The 16,666-nt window shown below is 38.4% G+C and overlaps 1 protein-coding gene across 8 annotated transcripts in view; it reads left to right on the forward strand.

The window, feature by feature from the left end:
* NTNG1 (netrin G1) overlaps window positions 1–15,477 on the forward strand; it is a 160,956-nt gene extending 145,479 nt beyond the window's left edge. For all 8 annotated transcript variants that reach the window (XM_054165168.1, XM_054165165.1, XM_054165166.1 and 5 more), the window contains one exon: window positions 15,154–15,477. In XM_054165168.1, coding sequence (XP_054021143.1) covers window positions 15,154–15,380 — 227 coding nt within the window. In that variant the 3' untranslated portion in view covers window positions 15,381–15,477. The remainder of the gene's footprint in view (window positions 1–15,153) is intronic.
* The last annotated feature ends 1,189 nt before the right edge of the window (window positions 15,478–16,666 follow it).

Here is a 16,666-nt window from a genome sequence, read left to right on the forward strand (position 1 = left end):
ATTCATAATTTCAACATTTTTCCTTACTGTTTGTAAATGTAGTTTATTTATAAAGGTTTCTTTTATTTTGCTGTTAACAATGGAGTTTTCATAAAAATCCTATTTAATTGTGGAGTTCTATTTGATATTTCACTGTGCATCTTTAATATGACCATCTTGCCAAATAATCTGCAAGCATTCTGCCCCTTCAGCTTCTTCTTGCATTTCTTTCTAATAATTACATCATCTTCTTCTCTTCCCCTAGTCTCTTGCCCCTGAGACATCTACCAGCAAATTCAAATTAATTTTAAAGTTAAGCATGCAAGTAAATATTTTGACAAGGAACATGGGTATGAAAAAAATCAGGAACAAAAGCTTGATCTTATAAATGTCAGTCCAGCTTTCTATTAGATATATGTCTACTATCCTTTACAGCACAAACGTTAGTCAAGCTATCCGTATGAGTAACAACTTACAAGAGTGAATGTAGCTCTTCTCCTAGGCAGCTAGTGACAGGACAAGAGGGCATGAAGCTGCACCAGGAGAGGTTTAGGGTAGATAGGGTAGATATTGGGAAGCACTTCCTCACAGAATGGCTGATTAGGCACTGGAATGGACTGCCTAGAGAGGTGGTGGAGTCACCATCACTGGAGGTCATTAAGAAAAGATTGGATGTGGCACTTGGTGGCATGGTTTAGCTGATGTGGTGGTGTTAGGTCATTGGCTGGACTTGATGATCTCAGAGGTCTTTTCCAGCCTCATAATTCTGTGCTTTACAGGATACAGCAAGAATTTAGAGGGGACTGACAGCCCATACACAAGTACCACGATGTTCTGTGAAGTATTAACAGTGTTGTTCTCTCAAATTTGTTCATCCCTGCACAATCTCAAGATGTAGTTTTGTTGATTACACACTGTTCTTCTCATCATACTGGACCACAGTCAAGTAGCCAAGTCAAGCCCATTATAATTATCTTGGCTTCTAGGAAGCATAATTAAATTGTTAATAAAACTCTTACCTATAATCATTGTGTGAGAAGAGAAAGGTGTGACATCGGTGGAAGTTGAAAGATTTCTACAGAGGAGAAGAAAGAGAGCTTGATTATAATTCACTTGTTGATAATTAATGTCTGTAGAAGATTACTTATAGTTGAGATCAAATTGAAGTAATTATATTAAAGCGACTGTGTGCATTAACATGACTGATTTCAATATGCAGCTGGGGTTCACAATGATTAAAGCATTATGCCCCAAATGATTTTATGTTTTTTTAACTACAGCTTGAACAAGTACTTCTTCCTATGCTAGCTTTTTCCCTTTCCAATAACTATCTGGTTTTTTGTTCAGATGAAAGTGGAAAAACACATACTAACAATTACACTGATGTTACTGGCTGAATCTAAAGACAACATTTTGATTTGCATTTTTGTTTGTAGGTCAACTTAATGCACTTTATTCCCTTTCTAGAGATTGAGTGGAAGTGTCTTTCCAAACCCTTTCACACTTTTCAGACATCTGGGAAACCCTGTGCATCTTTCAGATGTACAAAGAATAGAGCATTACAAAAACCAAAATATTGCTCCAGCTGATGGAGCCAGTGGCCAGGCTGTAGACCGAGCATCTCTGAGTAGCCAAAACCAGCTCTAAGTTTCTACAATATCTATGTGCTAGCCCCTGTTCTTACTCTATTTCCTGCTTAAATTTGAAGGTTTTTCAAATGGGCCTGAGAATATATCCTTGCACTTCAAAACGGCTATGTTATAGGAAGCTCAGCCATAATCACTTTGGAAGAGGAACTTTGCTCTGAATAGTTAGTTAAGTTGGACTTAAGAAATAGCACCAAGCAGCTACAGGTCAGGAAAACCAAGGGCTACGATCAAAAGAGCTGCCAGCTTTGTTACCCATGTACACTAAGCAATCCCTAGGTGCTGTAGGAACAAATACCTCCAGTATCCTCAGTATAGAAATAGCTGTCCACACGTTCCGTTCAGCAGGGCATCCTCTTAATGAGATGCTGCATCACCGGGCTCTGAGTGTTACACACACTTTAAATGGGAAATGAATTTCCCTTTTTGCCAAGAAGATCATTGAAATAGGAGTCATACTTTGAAGGGTTTAGAATTTCATTTCCAAGGAGAGTAAAGAGAACTTCACTGCATGTAGCTCTTTCTTTAAAGAGGTGAAGCTGCATTTTGATAGTGAGGCAATAAGCAGTGACTAGCATCCAAAGAGAACAACTTACTCTCACAAGGTTCAAAAACCTGACTTACTTCCTACTGGTTTCAAGAACACGAGAATGCCACAATGAGATTGGAGCTGTTAGTGCAAGCAAAATCATACTGAGGGCAAATACAGCGTCCTTAACTCAGGGTCATTATGTAGGTGTTATGCAGCAACATACAGCTCTCTGTGAGGCTTCAGTGCTCAGGGAAAGCATCCTATTCCATATATCTTTGCAGACAGTGTGCAGAAGTTTTGAAGTGCTGGGGAGAGGCCTGAAAGGCTGCATGTACACATCATAACTTCTGCAAAGGTTTGAACATTTGAGTCAAGATTTGCCCATCAATCAGGAAAAAGAAACCATATACTGCTACAATTTTTCTGCAGTGACCCAAGAGCCTTGCTAGTTCATGCAAAACCATTACCAATTTAAAACACATCTGAAAAGATGTTTAGAGAGGTGTACACCAGTTCTATATATTCTTTTATTCAGTGGTAACATGTCCACATAGTGAGGGTGCTGCAGCAGCCCACGCTGCTCTGCACCATTAGAAGACCTTGACTGTTTTGCAAATACAAAACATTGAGCCAGCTAAGTAAGATGTGTTGAGCAGCTCCCTCACCTCCTCCCACCCATCCTGGCTTTGGCCCAAATCCCTCAGTTGCAATTCCAGACATTCCCTTTAGCACTCATCTTTCTCTTTTAGCTTAGCAGCTACTCATTCTGTCTCATTCTTGCAGTCTTCAGAAAACTTAACATCCCACTCAGATCTGCCATGTTACCACTTAAGAAATGCTGTCTTACACAGGCAGCATAAAACCTTTGCATTTCATTCCTGTCATGCTTTCAGCTCACTGGGCCTATGTTTCAAACCCAGGCAGGAGCCATGCTGGTGTGTCTGCTCCTGCAGACAGCATGTCTGTGCAGAGGTTGCCTTACATGCTGGCTAGCCATGCTTGCCATTTGGCTTCATGCAGCAGAAGGAGGCTTGGTGTTTAGCCAAAATGTTTGACTCCTCACAAAGGTCCAGACACAGACCAGTCCTACAAGAAGTCATCCTAGCTGGAATTGTAGCCTTTTCTGGTCCTTCAATGTCACGTGCACCCATCAGCTAGCGCTCTGCACAGGCATGCAATGAACACTATCTCTCACCACAGCAGTCCAGGTAAAGGAATACACACAGCTGTGGAGGAGCTGGGATTGAAGAAATCAGATCTCCATTGCCAAGGTTACTGAAAGAGACAGGCATCTAATGGGGGGGAGGGGGGAGGTGTAGGGGTATGCAAGGTGGAATGGCTGGAAACAGAGAACAGAGCTGGAGCCAAAGAGGAAATACAGCTTCATCAGCCAAATTCTGTTTACCAGAAATGTGCTTCCATTTCCTCTGAGAGTTCTACAAACAAATACATTCAGACCTTATATTTTAAAATACACTCTGACATTAGGTTTTTAAAGAATATATAACATTCCAGAAGCATATTTTCATAAAGTTGAGCATTTCTTAGGTGATCCTTCCTTCTCTAAACCCAAGGTGAGTATTTAAGTTTTTAACCACTTCTCAGGAGCATGACTAAATTACCACAGTTTTAGCTTTTCAGTCCTAAGTACAAGTGGAAGACTAAGAATTATTTCTTCTCCCTATGAGGAAAGGCTGAGGGAGCTGGGTCTTTTTAGCCTGGAGAAGAGGAGCCTGTGGGGCGACCTCATTCGTGTTTATAAAGTTGTGAAGGGCAGTGTCAGGAGGACAAAGCCAGGCTCTGCTTAGTGAGGTCAAATGACAGGACTTTGTCACTGTGAGGGTCACAGAGCCCTGGAGCAGGCTGCCCAGAGAGGTTGTGGACTCTCCTTCTCTGGACACATTTGAAACCCACCTGGATGCATTCCTGTGTGACCTGCCCTGGGTGATCCTGTTGTGGCAGGGGGGTTGGAGTCTATGATCTTTCAAGATCCTTTCCAATCTGTCACATTCTGTAATTCTCATCATGAAGTTTACAAGTATTGGTACAATGTGTCTTTAGAAATATAGAACATGGTGATTGTAGAGTAATTTATTTTGACTAGATTAATGGAGCTATCTTTGTTATTTTGCAGCTCTGACATAACCTGAAAATAAAGGTTGGAGAAAACAACTTCATTTAAAGTGATGCAAGTATTTTGAAGTGAAATGATATTTTGCAGTCATCAGTTCCTTGGGGATCTTAGGTTATTTCAGTCTTCATTAATAATTAAATTTTAACACCTTCATGCATCAGGATTGATAAACACAAATATGTCTGATAATCGACTTGTCAAAACTAATACAAGAACCTTAGAAAGCACAGAAGGAAACCATTGTTACTGAAGAGAATCTTTTCACTATGGACTTCCAAATATCTTTCATTTTCTTAACATTTTCTCATAGTAAACAATCCCCATCCATGTTTAGGTGAATTATCTTTAGTTTATAGGCACACACAGACATTAACCCCAATGAACACATGCTAAGTGTTCTCTTTCTAAGACAGGTCTATTGTTATTCAGAGGTTTTCCACAGTGCAGCAAAATTGTAGAGTTGACCAAATGAGACAGGTGCACTTTTATCAGTACTGCAGTCACTTTAGTAGTAGTAGCTAGCATGTTGTGAAAAATATGTAGATTGTCTGTATGCATTCTTCATCCACATGGGTCAGTGTGTAATAATGAATTACGAACTCTAACTGCATACTTATCAAAACATCACTTGTGAAAAGACAAATAATCAGAGCCATTGAAATGTTGTTACCAGGTAATATCATTAGATTAACAGAGACAATTGTTTTGTGTTTTGGTGTGAGCATCTTTTGGGCATTTTTGCCGAATGGCATGATATTACAAGTCAGTTTACAGTGTTTTCAGCTAAAAGGAAGGATATGGACCTGCTGGAGCATGTCCAGAGAAGCGCCATGAGGATGATTAGAGGGCTGGAGCACCTCTTCTATGAAAACAGTCTGAGAGAGACGGGACTATTCAGTCTGGAGAAGAGAAGGCTCTGAGACCTATGGCGGCCTTCCAGTAAGAGGGCCTACAGGAAAGCTGGAGAGAGATGTTTTAGGGTGTCAGGTAATTATAGAACTAGGGGGACTGGAAAAAGAATAGAAATGGGTTGATTCAGGGTGGCGAGACACTGGATCAGGTTGCCTAGAGAGGTGGTGGAAGCCTCATCCCTGGAGGTTTTTAAGGCCAGGCTGGATGTGACTGAGCAACCTGATCTAGTGTGAGGTGTCCCTGGGGGGTTGGAACTAGATGATCCTGGAGGTCCCTTCCAGCCCTAACAATTCTATGATTCTGAAACACTGGCTAAGCCTGTCAGTGCTTACACCTGCTTGGCACAGCGCAGAAAGCTAGTGCGCCTGAAAGCAAGCATCTCTTGTCTTGGTTCTCCCATCTAACGGCTGTTCTGCCACAAAGCTAAATGCACAATGATACCTAGAGCAAGTCTGTAGGTAGCAATAAATATTGGTGTTAAAAACTGTTGGAGAGCAACTAATAACATTAATTATTTGATACATTAATTTATGAGCCCTCAGTTTTGCTGAGTGCTACATGCCAGCAGTTTGAGTCATTTTATTGCTATTCCAATGAAAAGAGTAGGAAAGTAAAGCATTGCACTAAATAAACTTCTACTTGCAGGACAACCTATGATCCAGTATATCTCAGAACAGAATTATGATATAAGACTGCCTGTTGAGTGTCACTTTTTTAATTTTACTGTAATAACTAAAAATAAACAATAACAGATGATATTTTTAAAGGCCAAGATAAAGCAGAGGGGATAAAAATCCTTTGCAAATATTTGTCATGTTCCTGATACATGAATATGAAGCTGCTAAAATTCTGACTGGTGAGACTGGAGGTTCATACAGGACATTGGTATTTCAAACGGTCAAAATATTTCTCTCATACAACTGCATATGACAAGGCTGCATATTCCTTTGCTGAACTTCGTAGTTTATAAGCCTTTACAAGAGTGCCCCCCAAATCCCTTGGAGACAGTATTCAGTGCATCTAGTAATCAGTGCAGTTCAGTAAATAGAACAGCAATCCAGTGGACCTGTGTTCATTCCCTTCTTTTCCTAGTATAGGCAAATCATTTGACTTTCCCAGGCATCAGCTTCTCTATTGCTCATAGGCAAAACTCCTACTCTGAAGAGCTTTGAGAGACCTACAGGGTGGTGGTTTTATCTCTGTTCTAGAGCTAGCTCCACAAAAGGACTCTGAAGCATTTCAGCCACATTCAAAACAATAAATCAGTGTCTATTCAGAAAGATCTCCTAACTCTCAGCATTTTTCCTCAAAGAAAAATATATCCCTCATGTTTCATAGGAACTATGTAAATGTTTGAGCTTTACCTTTACATTGTAACTGATGTCCTTAATGTTCATCTCCTGAGATTCTGCACCATTTACATTGCACATTGCTGTTTTGGTCTCCTATAGTAGACTATTATCTGGTATCTTAAATATCTCTGTTTTGAAAAATGAAAGAGGAATATGTAATATAAATATAAACGTAGCTTTGCCTTTACTTCTTGACACTGCAACATATCTGATAAGTCACATTTACTCAAGTGTGACTTTTTTTATTACATACTAATTACATTTAATATCTTTGATATTGAAGATAGTGTAATTAAAGATTACTGATTGTGTTACAAACAGTGTGTAGAAGTCAGTCATAAAGTCTATTTCCAGTACAGTTTGTTACTAATTTTTCCAAACATCCCATGCAATTAGCCCTAAGCAAAAGTAGCGAGAAAAAAGGTTTGCAACATTCAAATTGGTTTTGATCACAAACAACTTTAGAATAGCAATATTCAAAGTTTGACTTGACATGAATATAGCATCTTCTGTGGAAAAAAAAAAATAAATACAACTAAGTCTGCTTTTAAAAACTAGCCATTACAATGATAAACTATTACTTTGAATTCAAAGAATTTTTCTACCCTATGTTTGCTCAGCACAGCAAACAAAATTTGAAGAACCAACCTTACTCTGAGTGATACTAAACCAACTATTAAAACTTCAGCTCTTTCTTAACACTAAAACCAGGACATACATTACTGAGCTACAACTATGGTTCTTTGGGCAATAAAAACTTAAGTGGCACATTAGTCTCCTTCATCAAACATCATCATGAACACTTCTGCTCAACTTGTCAGGGAATACATACACACATGCACAACTATACCATTTATTTGGGGAGCAAAAACTCAGGAGAGGATAAATGTTCTAAATACTGTCATTAAAGAACATAAGATTACCAATTAATTTTAAATTTCTCACTCTAGTTCTCCAATAATTTTGTCTACAAAGAATTTCATGATCCAGGGCCATGTGGGTGTTTTGTGGAATAGCAATATATCCAGTATTTGTCCTCATTGTGGAATACCATCACTAACAGCAGCCATCAACACATTCTCTCTATCTCTCCTCTTCCTTAAAAAAATAAAACAGGGAAAATATTTTCAGTTGTGATTATGTTCTCTGGTTCTGCTGCCAAATAAAGTAGTAAGTGTGGAGGACTATTTCATGGGGTTTGCAACATTCATTGGGAAGAACAGTAGAAAGAGAAACTTCTGTCTTTGCAAACACAGAGAAATTATTTGTGTTCTTTTGTAGGGCCAAAACCCACCAGGTCACTCCAGCAAGGACCAAGGCAAGGGCATGAGTTAAAATACACTTCCAGGCCTGTAGGCAGAGGGTGCTTGAATGGAGACCTCAGATGAAGCTTTTCATAGCTCTTGGTCACAACCTGGGGGTTTCTAGAGAGCCATGTCCACGTTGCACAGCTGCACTGGATCAGAGCAGATGTCAAAGGTGGACAGTGGAGAGCCTGCAGGAGAGCAGCAGGCTGCCCACAGCAGTCAGAGCCTGCCTGCACACCCAGGGCCCCAACAGGCTGGCATTCCCCTGGCAGACATCCTGCCACCACTCTTACAAACCTAAATGTCTCATAGGTCTTCCAGCTCCTTGCAAATGTCTGACATGCTTTCTGGCACCTATAACAGCAGTAGCTACTTGCATTTAGGTAACCAAATCCCACCTTCCACAGGGCTGTTTGATGACCACTTGATCTTCTGTATCTGAGGAGGTTTTGTGCTTAGCTAGTCTTTATTGATGATGGTTACATCCAAATCTTGACCTTGCTGGTGGGCACTAGACTAGAAAAACCCTGTAATTTCAATTGCTTTTCTTCCTAGTTAAGGAAAGAGAAGACAGATGATGTAAGAATGCTCATTTATCTCCAGGAAGACAGAAATAATGGTGCTGCAGCTTACAGCTTTGTAAGTGGAATATGAGTGATAGGGATATGTAGTCCGTTTTGAGCAAGTAAAGCTGGGATCTACCTTATTGCTCTCCTGAGATTATTCCAAAATATGATAAGGGTCAGAGCAATTCAGTGGTGCTCCTCCAGAAGCAAAGCAATAACGGAAAAACTTTTTCCCTAATTTGGGAATCATCCTCTTTTGAAGTATGAAATTGGGACCATCCTAGTCAGAAGACTGCAAGGTTCATCAATCATTTCCTGAAACTGAGGAATATTAAAAGGTATTATCTCAATCATAATTCTTAGCTAACTAAATCTAGATTAATAATTTTCAACCATTTTAACAAGCAATCTTGTTTCTGCCAAAGCTACAGTGGCTTTTCTATCATGTAAGAGTATTGTTTGCCAAATTGAGTTTTCCACTTGTCCTGCTGATGTATTTCTTCTCATTATTGTTTATTAATTAAATCCAAAGATTTTAGATTAAGAACAGAGACAGAACATGAGAAATTTCAGACAACTTGTGAAATAGATTAACTTTCTACCTGTGCTATCTTTATACCATCATTAAAATAAAATTTGTTCTGTAGAGGATTTTGTGCTTTCAGCAGTGAAGCATGATCAACCAAGTTTACCCATGTGGATGCTAGGATAAATTAGTACCTGTTTGCAAGAGAGAGATCACCATCCATTCTGTGGCTGTGCACTCAGTAGAACTCAATAGTAGCTGTGTCTTCTTGTAGAAACTCTGAAGACTTTTCCTGCAATTTGATTAAAACTGGCTTAGCTTTGATGCGTGAATTGTGCAGAAATTACACGTAGGCAAACAAACTATAAATTCTACCAGAAGTTTTCAAACGCAGTACCTCCATTAGCTACTTGCTTTCTGAAAACTTAATAAAACTGCTTTGATAAAAAAAGTCAAGTGTCATTTTGATTGTGCCTAGGATAGATATTTCTAAGGCAAGTTAAGATAGATGTCTGCCTTTAGAAGCTACTCTCACTTGGTCAGTGTGTATTTCCTTGTGTCGTTGGCAATACAATTAATACCAACATTGTTTCAACTTTGCAACAGAGATCTTTGCATTAATGTTTTTCATTTTGTGACTGATTTTTACACATTAAGATATGCTTTACGCTTGTGCTTGTCTACACTGATTTGTCTTAACTTCAGAATATGTCTTGGTAGAAAAGAAAAAAACTGTTGTATTTTCAGGCAAAGCATCAGCTTTGTCTTGATGTGACAGTTTCCTAAGATTGTTTCACTGAACCCACTACAGTAAATGCTGAGCTAGTGTCACTTAAAAAATAAAAACCACCACCCACAAACCGTTACACATATCTCATTTAAAAGAGCAACAGATGTTTTTCATATCAGGTATGTCTGTGGTGTAAAACCACTGGAGAAGTCTGAAGAACACTGATGTGTATTTGTGGTAGCGAAATAATACATTAAATCCTTACAGTAATAGAATAGTACACCTGGAAGACAGAGGGAGAGAAAAATGACAAGACCTCCCAGTTATTGGCCACTGGTTATTCAAATGAATACAATCCTTAAATTATAAAAAGATGAGGTTTTTGTCATGTGCTGTGCAAAACTAATTGTAGCAGCAATAGTTGTAACCTTTCAGAAGAAGCCTGACTACTTATTTTCCCCATGCCCTTATGTCCTCATACTACTGTCTACAGATGAAATCTTGAGCATAGAGATCTTTAACATGACATGTAGAGATTGCATTTTTAGGATTTTTGCATTTTTAGGCAATTCGAAAATACTTTATTCTGACCATTTATGTTCTGAAACAACTGGAAACAAGTTTGAAACTTTGCATTTAAATGAGACTTAAGTGTTTTGCATTCCCCAATTTCATTAATAACTGTTTGACAAATTCTTAGAAAACCATTACTAAGCCCTCACAACAGCAGAGTTTTTCTTGTGCATCTTTGCTATATGTATGTATAGATATCTACATTCTTATTAGGCATACACACATCCTCCTCATTTGTTGCAATTTCTTTTACATTCTGTAATTTTTTTTACCATTTATGAAGTTATCACATTTTGAGAGAATAGTGCATGTTGGTTACAGAATCTTTATTCGTAGCAATTAATTCTGTACTTGACAAGAAATTGCCTGTGCTCGGCCTCAATTTACTTTATGTTCAGTAAATTTTTCATGGCATTTCAATGTGCTGCTCACAGCTCTCTGTATGTAGACACACACTACATATATTGAAGCTACCTATAAACATCATTACTGCAAACATGGCTTTCACTATGCTTGGGTTTTTACTCACTTATGCCAAGATGGGATATTCTATTAACATGTGTACTGAAAATTTCCACATAAATTAATTCAAGTAATAGTCTTATTACTAGATAAGAAGTACCAAGGAAACAGATGCATTAGAGACATAAACAGCTAAGAATAATTTCTTCAGGCACTAGATATGCATGCTTTCAAAGTTTTGAACAATGGGTGGAATCCAAGGTCAAAAAAATCTCATTATTTCAGTTGTGCCACTCACACAAACCACTGACAAACAGTACAAAAAAAATGCACTGCAGCAGAACTAGGGTCAAAGCTTGCATCAGTACTTTAGCATAGACAAAATGCTGTGCATTATATCCAGAGCTGTCAAGCCCCCTATCTGTCCAGGAACTGTAACACTATGATCTGAGAGACAAAAAAAGGAGAAAAGTGAAGAGATTATTTTTAAAAGACAGAGATGGAGGGAAATGGCTGTAACAAATTATATCAGAAACAGAGCACACTGAAGAAAACTATGATGAGAGAGATGGTATAAAACATTGCTTGAAATTACAGACCAGAATTCAAGGAAGGAAGCAAGGATCTCTGAGAAAAAGTTTTCTTTCTGTGATTTCATTAATGGTCTTTATCTTGTTCCCACAAACAAATGAAAATGTCATAAAAAGCAGATTTTCATGAAGAACATGAATACCACCTATCCTTTTGAATACATTCAGTTATTTTAAAGTCAATAACCCTGTTTCTTTCTCATACTCCTGTGGCTGACCCACCTGATTAAGATGGTACTGTAGGCAAGCTGTACAAATGTTAAGGGTGTGGCAGGTGGGAGAAGGTAGGAGAGGGTACAACAGGCAGGAAAGTTCTGTACTGCCAGGCTCACAGCTCCTGATGCTTTGAGAAATGAAAAAGCCAAGGGCCAAGCACGTACTGGGCCTCCTGCAGCCTTACCTGCACCCACCAGCACCAGGTGCAGCAGTTCTCCTTGAGCTTCAGCACAGCAACGGGTTTGTAAGTTCCTGCCATTCCTGCCCTGTTCAGCAGCTCCCAGGTCACTTACTGCCTTCTCTAAGTAAAACCTCTTCTGAAATAAAAGGTGTTCTAAAGCCTATCATGAAAAAAAATACTGTGTTAACATTAGAAACACTGTTAATTTTCTTAAAAGCAATTAATATACTTGCCTTGCTTTGGTCTTGGCAGCATGTCAATTACTTGCAAGGCACAAGTTTTGTTTTCAATTCCAGTGAATGTGCTCCAGTGAAAGTATTTTTCTCATGCTGCTGCTATGCTGCACTCATTAGCTATTACTAATCAAGTTCTTAAACTGAATAAACATAATTACTTAATATACAAGCTTTAAGACTAATCCTGACCATGCTTTCCGGGTGGTACAAATGGTATTTGAGAAAAAAATGACAAGAACACTGGCAGGCGGGGAAGGATTTCGTAACATTTTCAGGACCATTTCATTTCTCTTCCATATCACAACTGCTATCTACATTGTACCTATGTGTGTGCACATGTGTGTGTGCAAGAGAAAGAGGCACAGGGCTGAAACTGGGGAAAAGAAAGCAGAGACAATACAAGATTAACAAACTGAGAATTTTCAGCTGTGTAATAGTGTGGTGAGAACATGAACATCTATCTGTTCTTACCCTAGTGTGTCCCTGTGGACAAACTTTCAAAAGCATACCAGAACAATGAAGGAGAAGCTTTTGATCTGTCCCTTCTTTAAGTACATTTTTTTAGTTTTCTAATGAGAAACAAATGTTCTGATTTAAAAATCAGCGTCTCTAATGTTGGATCCAGAATTCTGTAGACATCAATGGCACACAGTAATAAGGTCTAATGGATACAAACTTGAACATAGAAGGTTTCACCTCAACCTGAGGTGAGGGTGACAGAGCACTGGAGCCGGCTGCCTGGGGGAGTTGTGGACTCTCCTTCTCCGGAGACTTTCAAAACCCACCTGGATGCATTCCTCTGTAGCCTGCCCTAGGTGATTCTGCTTTTGGTACGGGCCACTGGATTCAATGATCTCTGGAGGTCCCTTCCAACCTCTAAGATGCTGTGATTAGAGGCATTTGACAGTAGCCTGCATCAGTGTGAAAGGCACAACAGCCAGCATCTAGCAAAACCCACTTCAGCCACACACCTCCAGCAATATGTAACTACAGGTCGGATTCTGGGCTAATGGCGTCTTGAAATATCAGGTTCAAAATAAGTTTAAAAATAGGAAAGCTATTGAAAAATAAATTTGGTTTACTGAATACTTGGGAAAATTTGGATAATATATTCTGTGCCAACCACAGAGTGAAGTGCCTCATGTGCTGTTTAAGAAGCAACATTTAACTATTGAATTCCACTCAGTACTTCAAGGCAAACAATGGTCAGTATAGATTGGACAGGTATTTCACCATTTTCATTGCCTGAACTGCAGGAAGCATCCCAGCAATGAGTGTTCTAGAACAGGCACACTCAGTAGCTGCACCATCAGATAAAGTATTTTTATTTTGCATCTTGATAGCACTAAACATACACAATATTAATGATAAAGTCAGCTTTAACAATACATAGCCTCAGTTATAAAAGATGTAGCTAAAATACTGATTTTTAAATATAGTTCCTTTTTTTTCAGCCTGTTTTATTTTTCTGAGTAGTTAATCTCATCACATTTACTTGGTGGTGTTTTACTGTTGCTTGTACACAGTCTAAACACTGTTTTCTGTAATGTATGTATAGAAGGTTAAAACTCAGACAAATGGCAGTCATCAGTATGTGGGGTTTGTACTTCAATATTCAAATTTTGACATCACGATGCAGAAACCAGACAATAATGTTAAATCCATAGCTCTTAGTAAAAAAACTTTAATTACTAAAGGAATCAAAAAAAAAAGAAAAAAAGAAATTAACTTTTCTCTCTTAATTGCATCTCTGAGTTTCTAAGACACTGTGTTATTGTTTGGCCCACTTGGATGCAGAACATTAGAAAGCAGTTAAGCAGTTGTCAGAGAGTTCTCTAGAGTGAGAAAATAATTTTTCTGAAAGCAAGGCAGGACAGATAAGATTTCCAGTACAGCTGCTGGTGCACAAAATTGTACAGAATTGTAGTGCTTAAGAACTTGGACTGATTCAGTTTTAGTTCTCATAATATTTGGGTTGCTTTTAAAAATAAGTAAATCAACATTCATTAAACTCTACTTTTTTGCAGCAATAACTAGTAATGTCTACAGTAAAATTAACATTTTCCCCATTCTAAATTATTTAGGGTTATTTCCAGACTCAGGTATGCATAAACAGCATAGTGTCTTAAGCCTATGACTAACACAAATATTATTTTCCCTGATTCTCCGAGTGGAAATTTTTACTGCTACATTTTGCCTGGACAATAGGTGCAAGATATTTACTCTCCTATGGAAGAGAGAGCTCTAATCTAGCACATATTCCACTAGTGGTATCATCCAGAATAAAACAGAGATTGACATGTTCAAGCAGTTTTTTCCTCATATTTCAACATACTTGCCTGGTGACATTTTTCCATTTATAATAAGCAATACAAAGCAAAACTGCCAATTTTCCAAATACAGCTTTAAGACTTTTGCCTGTGTTATTTTAACTCCTGTGTCAAGTATGACTTCTGAAGTTGCTGTATCAGGCTACAGTATCTAACTACGATAGTTTTAAGACATCAGTTGCTCTTGTAGCAAAGTAGTAAACCTAATTAAGAAAAAATATTTGATCTGTAATGGAAATAACATTATCTTTTATTTCCATGTGTATATACCATATAATCCCCATCCAATAGCATGCTGAAATTCCTGCCTCTGCTTGCCTTATCTTTTTTTGGGGGGGTGGGGGTGGGGTGTGGGGGTGGTGTAATTTCTTCCAGATCATTCACATACACAGTCCTTGATTATAAAACTCTGCTTTATCCTACAGACCTCTTTACTTCAGCAAAGCCATGTTACATTTTTAACCACCGTTCATGCTTTCCAAAAAAAGTTGTAGATACATTTCACCTTTCAGATAACACCACACTCACCTACAGTTCTGGTCCAGTAGTAACTATAAAGACACCAACGTGGCACAGGACAGGTAGTGATATTCATGTTAACTCATTATTAATTCATTAACTAATATTATCATAGTCAGTGAACTGAAGTGAATGATATGGTTCTCCAAGCCTAGAGCAAAGAATAAACAAATAAATAAGCAAAATATCAAACAGAACAAAAGAATCAAACTTGAACTGTTTTAAAACACACATCTCCTGTTTACATCTCAGGAAGAGGGGGGAGGTAATGCTGTAATTCTGGGTTTAGTGTAGAGCTTCTCGTGTAGAAGAACTTGCATTTATTCTGCTTGTCTTTCCCTCTCTCCCTTGCTATCTTGCAGCAAACGTGTGTGACAATGAACTCCTGCACTGCCAGAATGGAGGAACGTGCATCAACAACGTGCGATGCCAGTGCCCTCCAGCCTACACTGGCATTTTGTGTGAGAAGTTGAAGTGTGAAAGGGATCCAGGAGGCTGCAGTCAAAACTCCGGCCAGGGGGCAATATCACAGAGGCCTCTGCTAATACTGACTGCTCTACTAGGAGCAATTGGACTCTGCATATGCTAGACTCCGTATGGTTGATGGCATCACATCCAGACTGCTTCAAATGAATGCGCCACATGAAAATAAAACAAAACAAAATCCAAGCATTGGCTACTGAAATTTAAAATTAAAAAAAAAAAAAATAAGAAGAAAAGAGAGGAAAAAATAACTACATACAAACTAGAAGGCCTAACTGAACTAAGCCATATTAATCAGTTACGGACAGGGCTCTGAGTCAAGACTGTTCACCTCTGACTCGAGACAAGATGGCAGCTGCCTATTCTGTCAAATCAGTGCTAGCTGCAAAGCTCACACAGGACTGAAACAGCTTTGACAGCTCCCAGAATGGGGAGAGAATTTACAAAACGTTTGCTACTCCTATATGGTGCGCTACTGTACCTCCGCCCGGAGCGTGGACCGACCAAATAAAGGCATTCTTTGCTGTCAGTGCATTGTGGGTATAAGGAAATCTGTAAAAGCTGCCATATTGGCCTGCTTCAGTCCCCGAATCCTTTCCAACCTGTGCTTTAGTGAACGTTGCTCTGTAACCCTTGTTGGTTGAAAGATTTCTTTGTCTGATGTTAGTGATGCACATGTGTAACAGCCCCCCTCAATAAAACTCAAGCCAGTCATATCCTTGTATACCTTAGCAGCACCGCATCGGTAAGATGCTGTGTTCACCTACTGTACAAGAGTGGCTATAGGACAAAAAGTGTATTTATCCTTTTGTATTCAAATGAAGTTATTTTTCTTGAAATAATGTACAATGTAGATTTTTTGTATTATTGCCTATTTGTGTTACCAGACAATTTGTTAATGTATTTAATTCTAATCAGATAAGAGGAAAAATATTACTTTTTATTTAGTCCTTTTCTTTTTTCTTCTTTTCTTTTTTTTTTTTTCCTTTCATTTAATTGTGCAGAGATTTCTCTGTATGGGCAACGTGCTGGCATCAAAGAATATCAGTTTACATATATAACGAGTGTAATAAGATTCCACCAAAGGACATTCTAAATGTTTTCTTGTTGCTTTAACACCAGAAGATTTCAAAGAATAAAAATTCCTGCATAAACAGTTTCAGCATGATGTATTGCTATTTCTTAAGGCCTTTTTTAGAAAACAGCAGCAAAAAAAAATTATTATCATTTTACCACCTAGTAGTACATGCAAGAAAAAGTTTCAGCACTGGAAATTACATCATAAAAATCTAGCTTGGTTTTATTTTTACTACTGTCATTATTTTTGCAGACAATTTTAAACATAAAGGACATCACCTGCTTGAGAAGGATTTCATCAAATCCCTAGCTCAG

The sequence above is a fragment of the Dryobates pubescens genome, chromosome 11, assembly GCF_014839835.1.
Source record: "Dryobates pubescens isolate bDryPub1 chromosome 11, bDryPub1.pri, whole genome shotgun sequence".
Taxonomy (NCBI): domain Eukaryota; kingdom Metazoa; phylum Chordata; class Aves; order Piciformes; family Picidae; genus Dryobates; species Dryobates pubescens.